The following is an 18,905-nucleotide window of genomic DNA, read 5'->3' as shown; positions in this document are numbered from 1 at the left end:
GGGAAACTCTAGAAGGGAAGAATTGAATGTAATCCAAAATGAAGTCCCACATAGTACACCTGCTGCATTACTTGGAATTGAATTAGCCCTCCTTTCTCTAAAAGCCTGCCTTCGTAATTCATGATGAAATGATGGAAAATAATCTTGTTGCTGCCAGACCAACATGGAGCAAAATTAGACTTGCAGAATGGAAAGGACTGGGGCCTGGGCACAGTGTTTTAACAGTTTGATGCTGAATTATTCAGTACCACTATAATGTCTACTCAGGATATTTCTGACCATAATATTTGTATTGTAAGATCACTGAGAATGCCAAAATGGACTTTGAAGATGAAGAATTTCAAGACCTCAACTTGGTATATTAAACTTAAATACAGCCATAAAAGAACTGTTTGAAGAAATAATAATAATAATAATTTATTATTTGTACCCCGCCCATCTGGCTGGGTTTCCCCAGCCACTCTAGGCGGCTTCCAACAAAGATGAAAAATACACTAAAATGTCACATATTAAAAACTTCCCTGAAGATGTCTTCTGAATGTCAGTTGTTTATCGCTTTGACATCTGATAGGAGGGCGTTCCACAGGGCGGGCGCCACTACCGAGAAGGCCCTCTGCCTGGTTCCCTGTAACTTGGCCTCTCACAGTGAGGGAACCGCCAGAAGGCCCTCGGAGCTGGACCTCAGTGTCCGGGCAGAACGATGGGGGTGGAGACGCTCCTTCAGATATACTGGACCAGGGCCATTTAGGGCTTTAAAGCTCAGCACCAACACTTTGAATTGTGCTCGGAAACATACTGGGAGCCAGGGGGAGAAATGCTTCCCTGTTTTCCTAAAAGAGGGAATGACCTCTGTTTTCCTAAAACAGAGGATGACCTCAAGTTCTACTGCTCTGAAAGAGTGAAGGAATTCCACTAGTTGTTTTTATCTTGGAGTTTGGGGTTGCATTTTGTTGATGATTGTAGCTTTTGTGGTTTGTTTGTTTTTAAATGTAGGTACTTTTAGCATTCTTGCAGAAGGAAAAGCAAGGTAGTTTTTTAAAATAAAATAAAATATTTCTGGGAGGATAGCTATGCTCTGCAGCAGCAAAACAATGAAGGGTCCGATCACTTCTTAAAGACTACAGCTGCAATCCTGTACTTGTTTGCCTGGGAGTAAATCACATTGAACTTGGTTGAACTTTCTTCTGAGTAGGCATGCACATGATTGCACATTTCCTATGATAATAGTTTGTATTCAGATTTTCCACATTGATGTTCATTGCAGTATAATCTCATTTTAAACATCCTTTCCCCCACCCCAAAACTAAGAACACAAATAATTTAAGGCCTTTCTTTGCAGAGCAAATGCTTTAGCCTTGCCCTTCAAGACGGGAAGACCAGATTTTTTTCCCCCAGAAGGAACAGACACATTCATAGGTTGTAGGTTGGATATTTGGTGTGATCCACTAAGACCATTCTTACATTTTCAAGCAGAAAGTACAGATGAAACTCGAAAAATTAGAATATCGTGGAAAAGTTCCTTTATTTCAGTAATTCAACTTAAAAGGTGAAACTAATATATGAGATAGACTCGTGACATGCAAAGCGAGATATGTCAAGCCTTTATTTGTTATAATTGTGATGATCATGGAGTACAGCTGATGAAAACCCAAAATTAACAATCTCAGAAAATTAGAATATTAAATGAAATCAGCAAAACAAGGACTGCAAATAGAGCAGTATTGGACCTCTGAGAAGTAGAAGCATGCATATGTAGTCAGTACTTGGTTTTGCCCCTTTTGCATCAATTACTGCCTCAGTGTGGCAGTATGAAAAAGCTTGGAGTGCATTACATGTATGTTGAGTGCGCAGAATTTGTACCAAACTGTAATGGTTCTAGGGGTTGCTCGTGTGTAAGCTTGTCCCAACGTCTGGCTGGGTTGCCTGAGTGAACCTTTCCTGTCCGGGCAGCCACTCGCCCGTGACTGTCTCAGTCGCTGGCAGAATCCGTCAGTGGGCGTTTCTTAAACTTCTTCCAACAAAGAAGTTCTTTGACGCCCAGTCTTCGCCTACTCTCCCTGCACGGAAGCCTTCTGCGCAAGGAGTGCGTGTGCAGCGGAGGACCCCTTCTCTCCCCGCTGGTCCCAGGCAAGGAGTCATGGGATCGCCTCGCCGATTTCCCCATCTGCCCCCCTTCTCCACTGGAGCTACACTGATTCTCTTCCCCAGAAGATGGGCTGCCCCTCCCACTCCCAGGACGCTCTCTGGGATCCCTTCGGAGCTTGCTCTCTCCCTCGGACACTGATGGCAGTTCCCTGACACAAACCCTTGGCTCAAATAAACATTTCAGGGAACTACAAATAGGAGTTTTCAGAACTGAGATGAACTGTGGTTCCAGTGATAGCAGAGCAAAGTTCCCTGGATTTCATGACCACCTGCTGTTGGGATATTTCCATATCCAGAATGATATGAATCAGTCAGCACAGCCATGTATCTCAAATAAACCCACTTGCAGCTTCTCTGTTCTAACCATAAGTTACAATAAATGTTCCTAATCAGGCCTAACATGTTATAAATATATATATATAGAGAGAGAGAGAGAGAGAGAATGTGTGTGTAACAGCACAAATATCATTGTTTCTTTCTGAAGTGCCCATTTCATGGAAAAATAATCCCCCGCGATGATTCCGGGACTCCTATTGATCAAGAAGACAGAGAGAGAGAAGCAAAACAACAGTTTGAGAAAAAAGAAAAGCAACCAGGTTTGTATGTTTAATGAAATATGTGATTATTGAGTTTAAAATATGTGCAAAGTTAATTTAATTTAATTTATAAATTAAAACATGGATTTATCCTTGGTGGAAATTTGGAGAAAAAATAGATTAATCCTGGTGCTAGAAAGGACAAATCATCTATACTAATACCTTTTTTGACAGCATTTTGGTTGTACCCAAAATGCTTTTCATAAATGAAAGCTCTATATTTTGTGTAGCATAAGCCATTTTCTAAATTCCAAAGGAAACGACTATTTTGCTGCTTTTAGATAATAGTGCACAAACGTCAGCAAATTAATTTCGGGTGAAATGTTACATTCCTACACTTCATAGCCTAAGTATAGCTACAGTCAAAGTCATAACTGGAACAAGAAAGAAGCTAAATTATCAGATCCTCAGTAGCAAAACTGAAAAGGTCCCTGTGCCTCAGGCCTTGCAGCACAAATGCTAGTCAGAACTGGATTAAATTAGGGGTGGGAAAGCTCTGGCCCCCAGGCCAGTCTTGGCCTGCCAGAAGGTCTAGTTTGTCCCATGAGGCCATTTTCCCCAAACCACACCCAGCTTCTCATCGCTAGTGACATTAGCTCAGGCATCCCCAAACTTGGCCCTCCGGATACTTTGGGACTACAATTCCCATCATCCCTGACCACTGGTCCTGTTAGCTAGGGATCATGGGAGTTGTAGTCCCAAAACATCTGGAGTTTGCCTATGCCTGTGTTAGCTGATGGGCGGGAGGAGAAGGTTTAACCCCGCATTGGCTTGTACACCTTGTTCCCAGCAGGATTTAGCACATGCTCCTTAGCAAAAGCACTGTTTGAAGCACCTCACGCCTCTCCCTCAGCACCCCCCTGCCTCTGGCCACCCAGTCATTTCAAGGAGAAATACAAGCTGTTTCCAGAAACGCAAAATGCTTCAAGCACAAAGCAGGTTCTCTCCCCTCTTCCCACTGAGTGATATTGCAGGAGATCAATCCTGTTTGGTCTAGGTGCACAAGAGACCTCTCTTCAGAGAGCTTGGTCACACCCCCCCCCCAACCTATCAGCAAGCAGGAAACCTTCGCTACCCAGCAGGGTGGATTTGATTTAAATCAAATTGATTTAAATCACTAGTCAGTAAGACTTGATTTAAATCGCTAGTCAGTCAGACTTGATTTAAATCATTTTTATTTTTTTTACAGAAAGATTCATTCTTGCTCTATAATCTTAATATTTACAACCAGATGATAGTTTCATTTTTGGAATAATAAATTTTCAGAACAGTTTTTACAGTTATATCAAAAATTACTGATTTGCTTATACCATTAGAAATACATAGACAGATAATTATGAAATTATTGTGAGGTTTAATAAGTTAACTGTTTATATTTGGACAACTTTTCTGCTGTACTTTATGGGGAGGAGAAAAAACAATCATTTCCTTAATAACAATTTAAACAATTTATTTAGCTAAAGCAATAACATTATGGCATATGTATCCATGTTTATTAACTGATGTGGTTAACTTAAAAAAAACCCAAAAACTTAGACTGAGTTTTAGCACACATGAAAAACTTAAAACAAATCCTTATTTCCTGATGAATAGCTTTTGGACTATAATGTATCCTAAATAGAAAACTATCTTTAGAAAGATTTTCTTCCAAAAGCGTTTTATTTTAAAAATCCAATTTAAATCAACAAAGTCTGATTTAAATTTTAAAAATCTGATTTATTTTTTTAATCATTCATTTTTATCCATCCTGCTACCCAGTGTCAGCTGGTGCTAATGGAGGGTGACCCTGCTTGGTTCAGGTACACAAGAGAGATTTCTTGTGCACCCAGACTGATCTGTTTGGCTGCACGCATTGCAGAAATAAAGCAAGACACTGCCAATGGGAAGGTTTTTTCCTCTTGAAAGGAAGGAAAGAAACTTCCCTTCAGCGGTGCCGTGGTGCCCACTACCAAATCCCCTGACATCATTTGTGATGTCAATTGATTGAGAGGTGCTCTGTGGCGACGCCACCTGTCAAATTTGACCTATGAGGCAGTTCTTGATAGGAATGTCACCTACAGAGCCAAAAAGGTTTCCCACTCCTGGATTGTTTCTCTGTTTTTTAAAAATTTGCCTACCACCTTTCAAGGGACGCGGGTGGCGCTGTGGGTTAAACCACAGAGCCTAGGACTTGCCAATCAGAAGGTCGGCGGTTCGAATCCCCGTGACGGGGTGAGCTCTCGTTGCTCGGTCCCTGCTCCTGCCCACCTAGCAGTTTGAAAGCACGCCAAAGTGCAAGTAGATAAATAGGTACCGCTCCAGCAGGAAGGTAAACAGCGTTTCCGTGCGCTGCTCTGGTTTGCCAGAAGCGGCTTAGTCATGCTGGCCACATGACCCGGAAGCTGTACGCTCAGCCAGTAAAGCGAGATGAGCGCCGCAACCCCAGAGTCGGTCACGACTGAACCTAATGGTCAGGGGTCCCTTTACCTTTACCGCCTTTCATCCTTGTATCTCAGGGCGGTTCTGAGCATAAAGATAAAAACACAAAATGCATAATAAAAACAAGAACAAAACAAAACCCCTCCAACACACACATTTAGAAGGATATAGGATGTTAGTCAGCCCAAGGCCCAGATGAAGAGGAATGTTTTTGCCTGGTTCCTGAAGTGTGTAGGGAAGGGGCCAGGCAAGGCTCCCTGGGGAGAGCGTTTCACAAATGCGGAGCCGCTGCAAAAAAAGGCCCATCATCGTATTGCCACCCTCCAGACCTGTTGTGGAGAGGGCACACAAAGAAGGGCCTCTGAAGATGGATCTCAGGGGCCAGGTCAGTTCATACGTCGATTGATTGAGAGGCAGTCCTTGAAGTATTGCGATCATGAGCCCCTTGAGGCTTTATCGGTCAAAACCAACGCTTGGAATTGGGCCCCTGAAACTAATTGGCAGCCAGTGCAATCGGGCCAATTAAAGGGATGGTTTGGCAAGAATAAGGCAGCAATTGTTCTTCGTGGTCCTTAGTGTCTTTGCAAGGGAGGAGAATGTCTAGCAAAATAGAACCAGCTGGCTCTGCTCCACCTGTTAAGACACCTGGCCCTCCCTCAAATGGGCGCTGGCCTCTAGGTTTCAGAAAGCGTGTCCCCTTTTTTCAGAATCTGGTTCCCCTGAAAATAATGGCATCTACCATGTTTGCAGTACTAGAAATAAAGAGTTGGGACATGAGGCAAAATACCGTATTTTTTGCTCGATAAGACTCACTTTTTCCCTCCTAAAAAGTAAGGGGAAATGCGTGTGCGTCTTATGGAGCGAATGCAGGCTGAGCAGCTATCCCAGAAGCCAGAACAGCAAGAGGGATCTCTGCTTTCACTGCGCAGCGATCCCTCTTGCTGTTCTGGCTTCTGAGATTCAGAATATTTTTTTTCTTGTTTTCCTCCTCCAAAAACTAGGTGCGTCTTGTGGTCTGGTGTGTCTTATAGAGCGAAAAATACGGTAAAAGACGAAGCATTTTGAGTCCCCTCTTGTGCCCTTTATATCTTCCTGTCCAGGTAACTGAAAGCAAAAGGTTGAGCGATCCCCACGCTACACTGTAATAGTGATGAAGCCTTGATTTCTGCTTCTTGACTCTTTAAAAATATTACATCCTAGCCCAAGTGTCCACGGAGCTTCAGGCTCTCCTGAAACGACGAATCATGAGGGATTAGGCTGACCTGCTAATCTGCAGTGTTCATCCTTTTACAATAGTTCACACAGAGGAGCAAATTAAGTGCCTATTTTTTGTGTCAGCCCTGAAGAATATCTGGTTTTCCAACCCTTAGTGACTTGTTAACAAACAGGTATCAGGACAAGGTAGTGAAGGCAGCCCCTGGCCAGTCAGATGTGAAATAGTATCTCTTTACTAACTACAATATTGATTCCGCCCTACCCCTTGCAAACTGTGTAATTTTCTTTTCCCTGCTGCTAAACCAGTAACAATGTATGAAGAGCTTTAGGGGCCCATCAGTGCTCAAAAAGGCTGCTCTTCCTGGCACGCTATCGATTTTTCTCAAAGGCTTTTAAATTGCTCCTTCATTTTACTCAAATGCTCATTTCATCTCTACTGAACGCCAGCGTTTTTTTTGTTGTGTTTAAACAATCGCTCCATTCACAGGGTTCCTAAACTGTGTGTCTGTGCTGCCTTCTTATTTACTGGGAGATAAACAGTTTAGTTTTTGTTAATCTTGGATTAATAGTTCCTGTATCTGAATTGTTCTGCTTTGTATTCCTTTACTTCAAAAAAAGGAAACTGTGTCATCCATCTGCTGCAAGTGAGTGCTTTAATTTTGCCCTTCTAGGCTTCTTGCCTTGGAATTTTTCTAGAGCTCCATTTGCACTTAATGCAAAGGTTCATCAGCGCTCCCCAAGCTGGTGCCCTCAAGATGTTTGGAATGCAGCTCACACCAGCTGCACTGATGGAAATCATTCACCAAAAACACCTGGAAGGCAACAAGTTGAGGGAAGCTGCTCTAGATGATATCTCTTCAATGTGGAATGGTTTGATTTTTTTCTGACTCGGCCTCCATTTTTAATTCGGTTCATTCATATATATATATATATATATATATATATATATATATATATATATTTTATTAAGACTTTCACATAAAGAAAAGAAAAAGAAAAATACAAAAAGAAAAAGAAAAACAAAGAAAAACAATTCCATTTTCATAGTATTTCTTACATTTGCTTGTTTCCTAGACTTCCCCACACCTCCCCTCCCTGTATTCCAATTCAAATATTTAATCAGCAAATCCCTTCCCTCTGTCTTATCTTTATCTTTATCTTAATGTATTATACCTTTAATTCTTCATCTTTTTAACCTTTGAATTTTCCGTACTCCTTCACCACGTTATTACTAATAACCCTTTAACCTCCATCCAACGTCATTCTAACATTCATTAATTTTATAATATTTCTGTAAATAGTCTTTAAATTTCTTCCAATCTTCTTCCACCGTCTCTTCTCCCTGGTCTCTGATTCTGCCAGTCATTTTTGCCAGTTCCATGTAGTCTATCACCTTCATCTGCCATTCTTCCAGAGTGGGTAATTCTTGTGTCTTCCAATACTTTGCGATGAGTATTCTTGCTGCCATTTTTAATTCGGTTCTGACATTCTGAAAAGTCAGCAATAAAACGCTTGTTGGTGTTTCTGCCTTTGTCTAGAGTGGCAAGACCCAGAGTTCATGAGAGAAGTGGAAGCAGCCACTGGGGCTGATCTTGGATCGTCTCGGTACAGTGGAAAAGGAGGGAAAAAGAAAGGGAAGAAAAAGAAATATGCAAACCTCACAGACCTGAAGCAGCAGGCAAACACTTCTCGCTCCCGCCTGGAAAAGAAAGTTTTCGATAAGTAAGAGGCTACTTTGCTTATAATGCCTATCTTGTTTGTTGCTCTGCTAATTTAGTTTTGTTTTTATCATAGAATTGGAAGGGACACCAAGGGTCATCTAGTCCAACCCCCTGCAATGCAGGAACATTGCCTTACTTCTTTAGAGTGTGCCTTTTATATACAGTATCAAGGAAAATACAGGTTTTGGTAGCAGAAACGCTCTTGCTGGAAATCTGAAATTATGTCACTTGAGTCAAAGATATGAAGTTATACACAGTATTAAAACTGTTAACGATAATATTTATTTTTAAATTATTTACCGTATTTTTCGCTCCATAAGACGCACCAGACCACAAGATGCACCTGGTTTTTGGAGGAGGAAAACAAGGGAAAAAAATATTCTGAATCTCAGAAGCCAGAACAGCAAGAGGGATGGCTGCGCAGTGAAAGCAGCAATCCCTCTTGCTGCTCTGGCTTCTGGGATAGCTGCGCAGCCTGCATTCGCTCCATAAGACGCACACACATTTCCCCTTACTTTTTAGGAGGGAAAAAGTGAGTCTTATAGAGCAAAAAATACGGTATGTTGATTCATAGACTATTGCTACACAAGAACAACTAGTTTTTGTGCTGTCCATATTAGGTATGTTACTGGTAACATCGTTGTCATCATTTGAACAGTGGTGATTGGACTTTATTGCACATTGTATGTATTCCATATCTCTGTGCATTGTGTTTGCCTTAAAGTAATGGATATCTGTTTTTAATACACATTTTTATCAAGCATTATTTCTGCTACAAAAGACTGGAAGTGCTGGGTTTCCTTGACAATATTACAGAAGAAAGTAGCAGCTTATGCATTCAGTTGCATAAGATACATAATAAATACAATAGCATTCATTGATTACATAAAACATGCTACTTTTTTAAAGGAAAATGGGATGGAGCATAAGAGATATTAAGAATAATATGGCACATGCTCATATTTCTATTTTCATTTATACCCAACAGAGCTATTAAGTGTTAGGGTTGGATTCCACCCTCTCTTCCTTATTCCCAAACTGGTCAGCTAACAGCTTTGCTGGTTGTATAGATGGCTTCTTTGTGTGAGGAGTCTGTTCTTTAGATCACAGGAATCTATGCTTACGAAATAGCTAAGCGCTCCCAATTCAAAACTGTAATCCTGTGCAAGCCAGTATGTTGAACCCCTCTACAAATCTGACTATACACAAGGGCAACTACCTGCTCAGTGCCTGGGTGCTGATCATTTAGAAATCTGGTCCCAAGAAATAGGCAGCAAGAAGTCTGAAACTGTAGCATGTTTGTGCAGAAAATATATGCTTCGTGTCTGTCACTAAATAAGAATTCTTTCTCTTTTTTTTGTTTTTTCTATAATTTTTACTAAATTTTCTGTTTTATATTTTAGAAATTTAAACAACCTTAAAAAATCAGTGACCCCTTCTTCTCTTTCCATGGTTCATTTTACATAACATAAATCCCTGCATATTTTATATAAACTAAACCATTCAGTATTCCATTATTACATCCATCAAAACTTTCTTACACTGTTGAATTTCATTTTAACGCTGCCCACGTTTTCAAATATTTCCCTCCATATATTCAGTCAACATTTTCCAATCTTAGAACTCATAACCCACCTACTCTCAGCAGCCAGAAGCATCATAGCCAGACACTGGCTAGGGAAACAGCCCTACTAGAAAAATTAACTAATAAACTGAAACTGACACGGGGACAAACAGAAGAAGACGCCTTCACCCCGGTATGGCTCCCCTTTATCACATGCACAGCCCAACAGGACAAGGACAATAATCCACCAAAAGCATACAAATCAATATCCAACCTGATCCAAAACACCCACCCACTCCACTCACACACGAAAACAAAGATCACCACAGCCAATCACAAGCAAACAATCACACCCTAGGCCAACCCCAACCTCTCTCACCACCAAAGGAACACAAGTGAACAACACAAGCAACGCTGACACCAAACTCTACATACATTAAACATAATAGAAACACCCCCACCCCACCCCACCCCCATCCATCTTCCCTCTCTCCACCCCCCTTTCTTTTTTCTTTCTTTTTTCTTCTCCCCCTAATGCCTCAACAAATGAAACGGATTTGTTAAAATGTTACATGGGGGGGGGGGGGAATACGAGGCATTACACTTACTTCTGTAAAACAAGAAAATCCTTAATAAAATATCAAGATGGGAACAAAAAAAACCAAACCATTTTCCAATCTTCTTTAAACATCTGTTCTTCTTGTTCTCTTATTCTATATTATAGGTCCGCAAGCTGCGCGTATTCCATCCGTTTGAATTGCCATTCTTCTTTAGTTGGGACTTCGCTCATTTTCCATTTTTTTCCCATTCTTGCTTCTTCCCTGTATTTTGGGAACAGGCATATACAGGCCAAAGCCAGGAACCTTCTAGAGTGCTCTGCACATGAGATGGAGTAAGGAAAGGCCTTCTATCCATCTTTCTTCAGAGTAAAAAAGTTAGGAAACTTTGAGACTTTTCATACCCTTTGAATTGGGTCCATTATGTGTGAAATATCTAGTTGCATGAGCAGTGCACAGCAGACATTTTCTCAAATGGAATTTCCCTCTTCTTCAGCTCATTCTTGTTCAAGGAAGCGTCCTCAGCCCTGATGCACAATGTATCATTTGTCTGACCTGATGTTTTAACACAATTTATTCATACATTCAAAATGTATCGCTAATGTTTCAGCATCTTCCTATTATTATTTATCCCGCTCTTATTCCTAAAAGGAGTCCAGCGCAACAAACATTAAAGTAGCACCAATATGTAAACAGCGGCTGTTTTCTAACAATACACACATCCGCAGTGTCTGTGATTTGAAATGACATCCTTGTGGCTGTGGGTCTGTGGCTGAGTAGCCACAGCTCATTCCACAGCTGTGCCAGCCACTACAACAAATGTGGGCTGGTGACATGAAAGCTTCATTCCCAGACGTACAGGTCTGCCTTTGTTGCATGTTGCAACCAGTGCATGTTCCAGCTGTACCACAGTGCCTGTTTGAAGCCAGCCTCCGTGTGGCAGAACGACAGCAAGTGTGATCAATCCAAGTGGAGCAAAACAAATGCCATTAAATCGAGAAGCAAAACACTTTTTGTTTGCAACAAAAATACTAGTGTTTACAATATTATATAACCTCAAAAGCCCGAATGAGCCAGTTTTGAGGGATGTTCATTATTTTAAAATGGTGTTGCTTTCCTTGTCTTGATGTAATGGTTGTTATGAGTAATGAAAACTCGCCTTGCTTTTCTTCTGCTCGCAGAACAACACATTGTCCATGACAATCTTGTATTATCTGGTCTTATTTTGAGGAGTCAATAAGCCATAAAGTTCTAATAAGCAGAATTTCACATCAGCTTTAGAAAATAAATTTTAAAAGTTGTTTTTAGTTTACTGTGCTTCGTGCTAATGATTTTGAATGTGTGTTAGTGCCAGGCGTGGGAATTCAATCTGTCATGTTTTAATAGGTTTCATAGTTTGCAGCACTAAACAAGATGATAACCTTGGCTTTATATAACAGTCCCAAATTACTTGAAATGTACAGGTGATAAACCCAGGCTCTAGTCTGCCAATAAAGTTAAGTGAAATTGCACACAGATCATCAGAGTGGGATCTCATTTCATTTACAGTATCTCACAAGCTAGTGCTGCTAATGTAAAACCTACATGACATGAAAGTGCCAAGGCCATTGTGCCGTGCTAAAGACTCACTTTTCTCCTGCCAATTAAATATCATTCCCGCTCCAAAACCATGACCACATAGTTGTCGTTCTTTTATAGCAATGCCTCCTGTAAACTCCTCAAGCCAGAGGAGTTTCGCTTAAAGGGGCACCTCTTTTAATCTGTTGTATTTGCTCCATGTGTCCTCTGGCCTTAGACAACTTTGAAAGGTTTAAAGCAAAAGCAAAAATGTGCCCAAAGCTATCTCAGTTGTTGTCCTAGTTTCCTAGCTCAGTAGGTGGTTGGTATCTCATGGGGAGCTTTTTAAGCAGAGGTTGTATGGCCATCTGTCAGGGATGCTTTAGTTGAGATTCCTGCATTGCAGGGGATTGGACTAGATCACTCTCGGGATCACTTCAAGCTCTACAGTTCTGTGATTCTATGAATAACGAAGTGTGCAAGGTTTGGGGCATCTGCAGATTGACTGCCATCAGTGGCTGATGTGAGTGCCATCAGTTAGTTGGGTGTGAGAATTCAGCCAAGATGCATGTGAACAGCACACATGGGCATATGGTGTCTACGCCCATACAGCTGCCAGTCATCTTGCAACTAGAGGGGGGTGGTTGTGCTAGAATATTACAATACAGGTTCATAGAAAATTTGTCCCAGTTACCTTATTTGCAGATTGGAGAAGCTAAACTTTAGGAGCATCCTGTTGCAGGCAAGTAGGAAAACTAGGCACCTGTCTCAAAAACTAGAGATATCCAGAAATTCTAAAGCTGACTTGGTGAAGGGTTGACATATACACAGTAATTTTTATCCTCGAGCCTATACTTGGAAAAAAACACATGAAATGTAGGAGGCGGGAATTTTGTGAAGTCGATTTGACTGAGAGAGTGTGATTTGCCCAAGTTCATCAAGTGATCTTTAGGACTGAGTGGGATTTTTGTCCCTCTAACCGCTAGACCACACCCGGTCTGTAATTTGTGTAGACATATAGAATAAGTATGGAAATAAGATTCAGTTTATTGAAATGGATTGAGATCCTTCCCTTTGTGTGGTCTGTAGAATAATAATAATAATAATAATAATAATAATAATAATAATAAATAATAATAAAATTTTATTTGTACCTTGTCCTCCCCGGCTGGAGTTGGGCTCAGGACTGCTAAAGCCCTTCCCTCTGATCTGAGCAACTCTTCTCAATTTATGCTTGGGGGGGGGGGGGCGCGAAACAAAATTTGTTTCCAGAAATGATTTTATGCAGATGCTTGAGTTCTGTTAAAAACAGCTGTTTGCAGGTTTGTGGGATGAATTGAATGGACGCATGCATGCATGCACAGGGCCTGTTGTTAAGACTTTGTGGTTTAGGGGCCCCATTAAACTAATTTGATAGTTTCAAAATAGTTGCTGTTTGTTTATATTGCTCTGGTTAATTCCTTTTTAATGTGCAAAACGCTTTCTGCTCACTGCAGAAGATCATAAACATTGCCCCCTAGAGGTACATGTTCCATATATTCCCACTTCAGTGTTTAAAATTTCACTAAAGCAATTGTGTAAAAATGAATGTGGCCATAAAAGGTGTGGTGTGCGATCATTACAGTGAAGGACTTTGCTTTGTTTATTTCTCTTAATGAGCCCATTGCTAAATTAAAACTTATTTCTGTAGCTAATTTAATTAAGATTATAAATTTGCTCTGCTTCGTCATCAGCGCAGTGTTGTGGAGGCTTGATTAGCAATTAATCACATCCCACTACATTATATTTGCTCACATGTTCATAAATGCTGCTCACTTTAGTTCTCTCCTTTTCATCTTGCCTTGTTTTCTTCTTACAGAACAGCCATGAAGCGCGTGGTGAAAGCGATGAATCGAATGGATCAAAGAAAACACGAAAAGTTTGCAAACCAGTTTAACTATGCACTAAACTGAGTTGCCGTAAATGGCAAAACTGCAAGGAGCTTTGCCAGTACTGCCGCTCTGTAGAGGAAAGCATTTTATTGGACTAGTTTACTTAGTATCAACTTGCGTAATCGAATACATTTTACAATGAAGATGAATTGTACACATAATTTTGTGTGTGCTTATATTGATAACTGTTCTGTTCTCATTTTAAACAGAAGACTTGTGGTTTGTATATATTCTAACACCACTCTAGATTTTTTACTTTTGGTGGACTGCAGATTTTCAGCCTTTAATACCTTGACAGTGGTCACAGATGATGGGAGTTGTAGTCTATGATGGGAGTTGTAGTTCCCCACCCTCTATTCTTCAGGAGCCACACTCCCCCCCCCCTTTTTTTTCTTTTGGTACATTCCATTTCCAACACCTGCATTTACTTTTCCTGGAAGAATAACATCTGGCAACAAAGGACAAACCCCTTGAGCAGCTTTTGTGTCAATCTGGATGTGTGAGTTTATTCCTGCGATTCGGCAATTGTCCAGTTGTCTTTAGGTGAGAAGGTGTTCTTCTGTAGTCAGCACACTTGTGACTAACTGAGAATACAAGCGCTTTGCCAGAAACATTCTCTGTGGCTGTAACTATGGGCATAAGGTTTTGCTGGAACGGCTTCCTTTTAAAAGCATGCCTTGGCCCTTGGGTGCACAGGATCACACAGTCTAGGTTTCGTGGGTGAGCTCAGCCTTGCTCACAGTTTTCATTTCACGGGAAAGTCATGCCTTATGGACTACCATCACATGAACAAAGCAAGGAAAAATTTATTACCGTATTTATTGCTCTATAAGACTCACTTTTTCCCTCCTAAAAAGTAAGGGGGAATGTGTGTGCGTCTTATGGAGCGAATGCAGGCTGCACAGCTATCCCAGAAGCCAGAACAGCAAGAGGGATCGCTGCTTTCACTGCACAGCGATCCCTCTTGTTGTTCTGGCTTCTGAGATTCAGAATATTTTTTTTTCTTGTTTTCCTCCAAAAACTAGGTGCGTCTTGTGGTCTGGTGCGTCTTATAGAGCGAAAAATACGGTACTTGTGTACCATTTTAAATGCCCAAGACTCTTGTTCATGATGGTTGTCAGATCTCTTCATTTTTCTTGTAGGAATTTGCATGTAAATTTGTTAATAACTTCTAAAGAGGAACAACTATGTTCTGTGAACCGCCCTGAGACCTCCAGTTATAGGGCGGTATATAAATTCTAATAATAATAATAATAATAATAATAATAATAATAATAATAATAATAATAAAGTTAATTCCTGCCTGGGGATCTTCAGACTTGCAAAATGGGCCCAGTGGAGAGAGCATGAGTGGACACTGAAATAAACAATAAATCTTGGTTTTTTAAAGTTAAACCGTCCCCCATTCCAAAAAAAAAGGAGAAAAAAATATCTATGGGCACATGGAAAGGACAGTGGCCGCTGAGGGCAGAGCACTAGTGCAAGATTTTTGAAAGAAAGCTCAAGACTACTGAGTTTCTGGGTGCAAGAATTGAGCATTGAGCTGGACGCATGAAAAGCAGCAGAGTGAAAGGCTTGCGTTGAGCAAGAAGCTCACTGTTCGCTCCTCACTTACACTGCCAGTTAGGAAAATGCATTGGCCATGTTTGCTGATTCACCACAAGCACACCTGACCCACAGCTGGGCGAGTGCACCTTAGCAGGAGGGAGAGTGGCAGGGTCAATGCAGCGGGCGTACTGTGTAAATTCTCTTTTAAATGACATTAATAAAAGGCCTTGAAATGAAAAAGAGTTGAAGAGCTATATAAAGGAAATAATACGTAAAATGAAAATGAATATTTAAAATCAGAATATGTATTTTATTATAGGAGGAGGGGGGCTTGGTAACAAAAAAAAATTGTGAAAACGTTTATGGATATTGCACTTATAAATAGTGTGTTTTGCTTTGGATACTTTTCTTAGTTTTTTTTTTTTAAATTATGATTGGGTTTTATAAACAAGAATAAGGTTATACAAACAAGTATACCAAGTTTTCTCATGTCATTTGTGTATCACAAAAAAGCATAATAAACGCGGGGAAATATCTACAACATGTGTTTCATTGTTAGTGGTCAATGTACAGGTTCTTGGTTCATGAATTGGTTTAGAAAGAAAGAAAGAAAGAAAGAAAGAAAGAAAGAAAGAAAGAGGGGAATGATGAGTGGGGTGGGGTCGGGTGGTTATGCTTCTATTCTTAGTGTGGGTGGATACTTTTTTCTTATTCTTTTCTGGTAGCAGTTTTTGCTTTTTTTATTTTCCAGAGTGGGTCCCCTTTCTCTCCCCCCCCCCAAACACTCTGGGTAAGGTTGATTTATTCAGGACGCTGATCAGGAGGGGGAATGGCTAAAACATAGCTAGCTAACCAGCCTTAGCGCAGCTGAATGCGGAGTAGGGCTGTCTGTCTGTGGTGCATAAGTTGAGAAGTGGCACATAATTCTATACTGAGTGTTCAGTTCATGAATGTCTTCAGAAGCAAGGTGCTGAAAATTCAGAAGACAACTGAAAATTTGGATTATCTTGGTAAATGACTTAAAAAATGCAAAGCACATCTACAGTGGTACCTCAGGTTACATATGCTTCAGGTTACATACGCTTCAGGTTACAGACTCCGCTAACGCAGAAATTGTACCTCAGGTTAAGAACTTTGCTTCAGGATGAGAACAGAAATCATGCTCCGGTGGCACGGCAGCAGTAGGAGCCCCCTTAGATAAAGTGGTGCTTCAGGTTAAGAACAGTTTCAGGTTAAGAACGGACCTCCGGAATGAATTAAGTTTCCTGATTCAGGACCCCCCGCTCCACTTACCGTATTTTTCACTCCATAAGACGCACTTTTTTCTTCCTAAAAAGTAATGGCAAATGTCTGTGTGTCTTATGGAGCAAATGCGTGGTCCCTGGAGCTGAATTGCCCAGGGGCAAAAAGCAGATCATGCTTTTTCTTTTTTTTTTTGAAAGAGGGAAGTAGGTGTTGAAACAAAGCCGCTGGTCGTTTGCTGATTGGGGAGAGAGATAAGGGACGCTAGAGATAAAGGAGGCTGCCTGGGAGAGGGGAGGTAAAGACAGCAAACTTGCAAAGGGGGGAAACTGGAAGACTAAAGCAATGAGAGAAATTAGAAGAAAAGGGGGAGCAAAAAGCTGCTCCCGCTAAGGAAAAGACACTAAGGCAAACAAGAGGGAAGGGAGTGTTGAAAGGAAGCAGCTGATCGGCAAGCGATTGGGGAGAGAGAAAAGGGACGCTAGAGATAAAGGAGGCTGCCTGGGAGGGGGGAGGTAAAAGCCCATGGATCCTCAGGATTTTTGCAGTGGGTCACCCCAAATTCACTATCAGATCACATAGCATGTCCATGACTACAGCCTGCACCAAAAATATCACGCATCCACTGTTTCATGGGGCTGCAATGGTGCGAAAACGTTATTACAAAGCACAGATCCACATGGATCCTCAGGATTTTTGCATTGGGTCACCCCAAATTCACCATCAGATCACATAGCATGTCCATGGCTACAGCCTGCACCAAAAATATCACGCATCCACTGTTTTGTGGGGCTGCAGTGGTGCAAAAACATGGTTACAAAGCACGGATCCACATGGATTCTCAGGATTTTTGCATTGGGCTACTCCAAACTCACTGTCAAATCACATGTCTGTGGCCACAGCATGAACCACAAAAATCATACATCCACTGTTTTGTTCAGAATATTTTTTTTTCTTGTTTTCCTCCTATAAAAACTAGGTGCGTCTTATAGTCAGGTGTGTCTTATAGAGCAAAAAATACGGTAAGCAGGAGGAGAAGACATTCAGATGAGCAACTCTGCCTACGGAGACTGGAGCTTAATGCAGGACCAGCTTTTCGACACTGCAGGTCCTCTTTCCTCTGGAAGCATCTCTATCGCTTTATTAAAAGGCTGCAAGTCAGTTCCCAGGACTAATACACTCCTAGTGTGAGCTTGAAAAATCAGAGCACTCCAGGGTTGTTAAGATTGTTTAAATTTTGAGTTAACAACGCCTCGCGACAGCAAACGATGTTAGGTGCCCACTTCATCTGCTGCTTTAACAACCATTCCTGCCCCAGTCCCAATATTCATGGGGATGTGATGATGCTAATGCAACCTCCATCCATTTGCTTTATTTCTAATGCTGCTGTAGAGCTCACATCCTTGCAAACTGTTAAATGTTATATAGAAAGCATCAGTCTCACACTATGGGGTTTTTTTAAGGCACTTTCATCTGCTGGAAGCTTCAGAAGTAAATAGACATGTTTGTTGTTTAGCCGTTGAGTCGTGTCCGACTCTTCGTGACCCCATGGACCAGAGCACGCCAGGCACTCCTGTCTTCCACTGCCTCCCGCAGTTTGGTCAAACTCATGTTCGTAGCTTGGAGCACACTATCCAACCATCTCGTCCTCTGTCATCCCCTTCTCCTTGTGCCCTCCATCTTTCCCAACATCAGGGTCTTTTCCAGGGAGTCTTCTCTGCTCATGAGGTGGTCAAAGTACTGGAGTCTCAGCTTCAGGATCTGTCCTTCCAGTGAGCACTCAGGGCTGATTTCCTTCAGAATGGAGAGGTTTGATCTTCTTGCAGTCCATGGGACTCTCAAGAGTCTCCTCCAGCACCATAATTCAAAAGCATCAATTCTTCGGCAATCAGCCTTCTTTATGGTCCAGCTTTCACTTCCATACATCACTACTGGGAAAACCATAGCTTTAACTATACGGACCTTTGTTGGCAAGGTGATGTCTCTGCTTTTTAAGATGCTGTCTAGGTTTGTCATTGCTTTTCTCCCAAGAAGCAGGCGTCTTTTAATTTTGTGGCTGCTGTCACCATCTGCAGTGATCATGGAGCCCAAGAAAGTAAAATGCCTCCATTTCTTCCCCTTCTATTTGCCAGGAGGTGATGGGCCCAGTGGGCATGATCTTCGTTTTTTTGATGTTGAGCTTCAGACCATATTTTGCGCTCTCCTCTTTCACCCTCAATAAAAGGCTGACAGTCAAAGGCTTTTGCATAGTCAATGAAGCAAAAGTAGATGTCTTTCTGGAACTCTCTAGCTTTCTCCATAATCCAGCGCATGTTTGCAATTTGGTCTCTGGTTCCTCTGCCTCTTCTAAATCCAGCTTTTTGCAGGGAAAGCTCCGGAATCATAATTTTTAAAATGGAGGCGCTTGGAAA

The 18,905-nt window shown here is 41.3% G+C and overlaps 1 protein-coding gene and 1 long non-coding RNA gene across 3 annotated transcripts in view; one reads left to right on the top strand and one right to left on the bottom strand.

The window, feature by feature from the left end:
* The window catches only part of UVSSA (UV stimulated scaffold protein A), a 53,677-nt gene extending 39,159 nt beyond the window's left edge, over positions 1–14,518 (top strand). The window contains exons 11-13 of one of the 2 annotated variants that reach the window (XM_083440767.1): positions 2,630–2,741; positions 7,913–8,096; positions 13,632–14,518. In XM_083440767.1, coding sequence (XP_083296893.1) covers positions 2,630–2,741; positions 7,913–8,096; positions 13,632–13,725 — 390 coding nt within the window. In that variant the 3' untranslated portion in view covers positions 13,726–14,518. The remainder of the gene's footprint in view (positions 1–2,629; positions 2,742–7,912; positions 8,097–13,631) is intronic. The other variant, XM_083440766.1, reaches the window with a different exon arrangement.
* LOC310677781 overlaps positions 1–18,905 on the bottom strand; it is a 350,943-nt gene that overhangs the window by 6,628 nt on the left and 325,410 nt on the right. The gene's annotated exons all lie outside the window — the stretch shown is intronic.

This window comes from Podarcis tiliguerta (assembly GCF_965153285.1).
Source record: "Podarcis tiliguerta genome assembly, chromosome: 5".
NCBI lineage: Eukaryota > Metazoa > Chordata > Lepidosauria > Squamata > Lacertidae > Podarcis > Podarcis tiliguerta.
The sequence above is the reverse complement of the archived record's forward strand: the minus strand, read 5'-3'. Positions and strand labels throughout refer to the sequence as shown.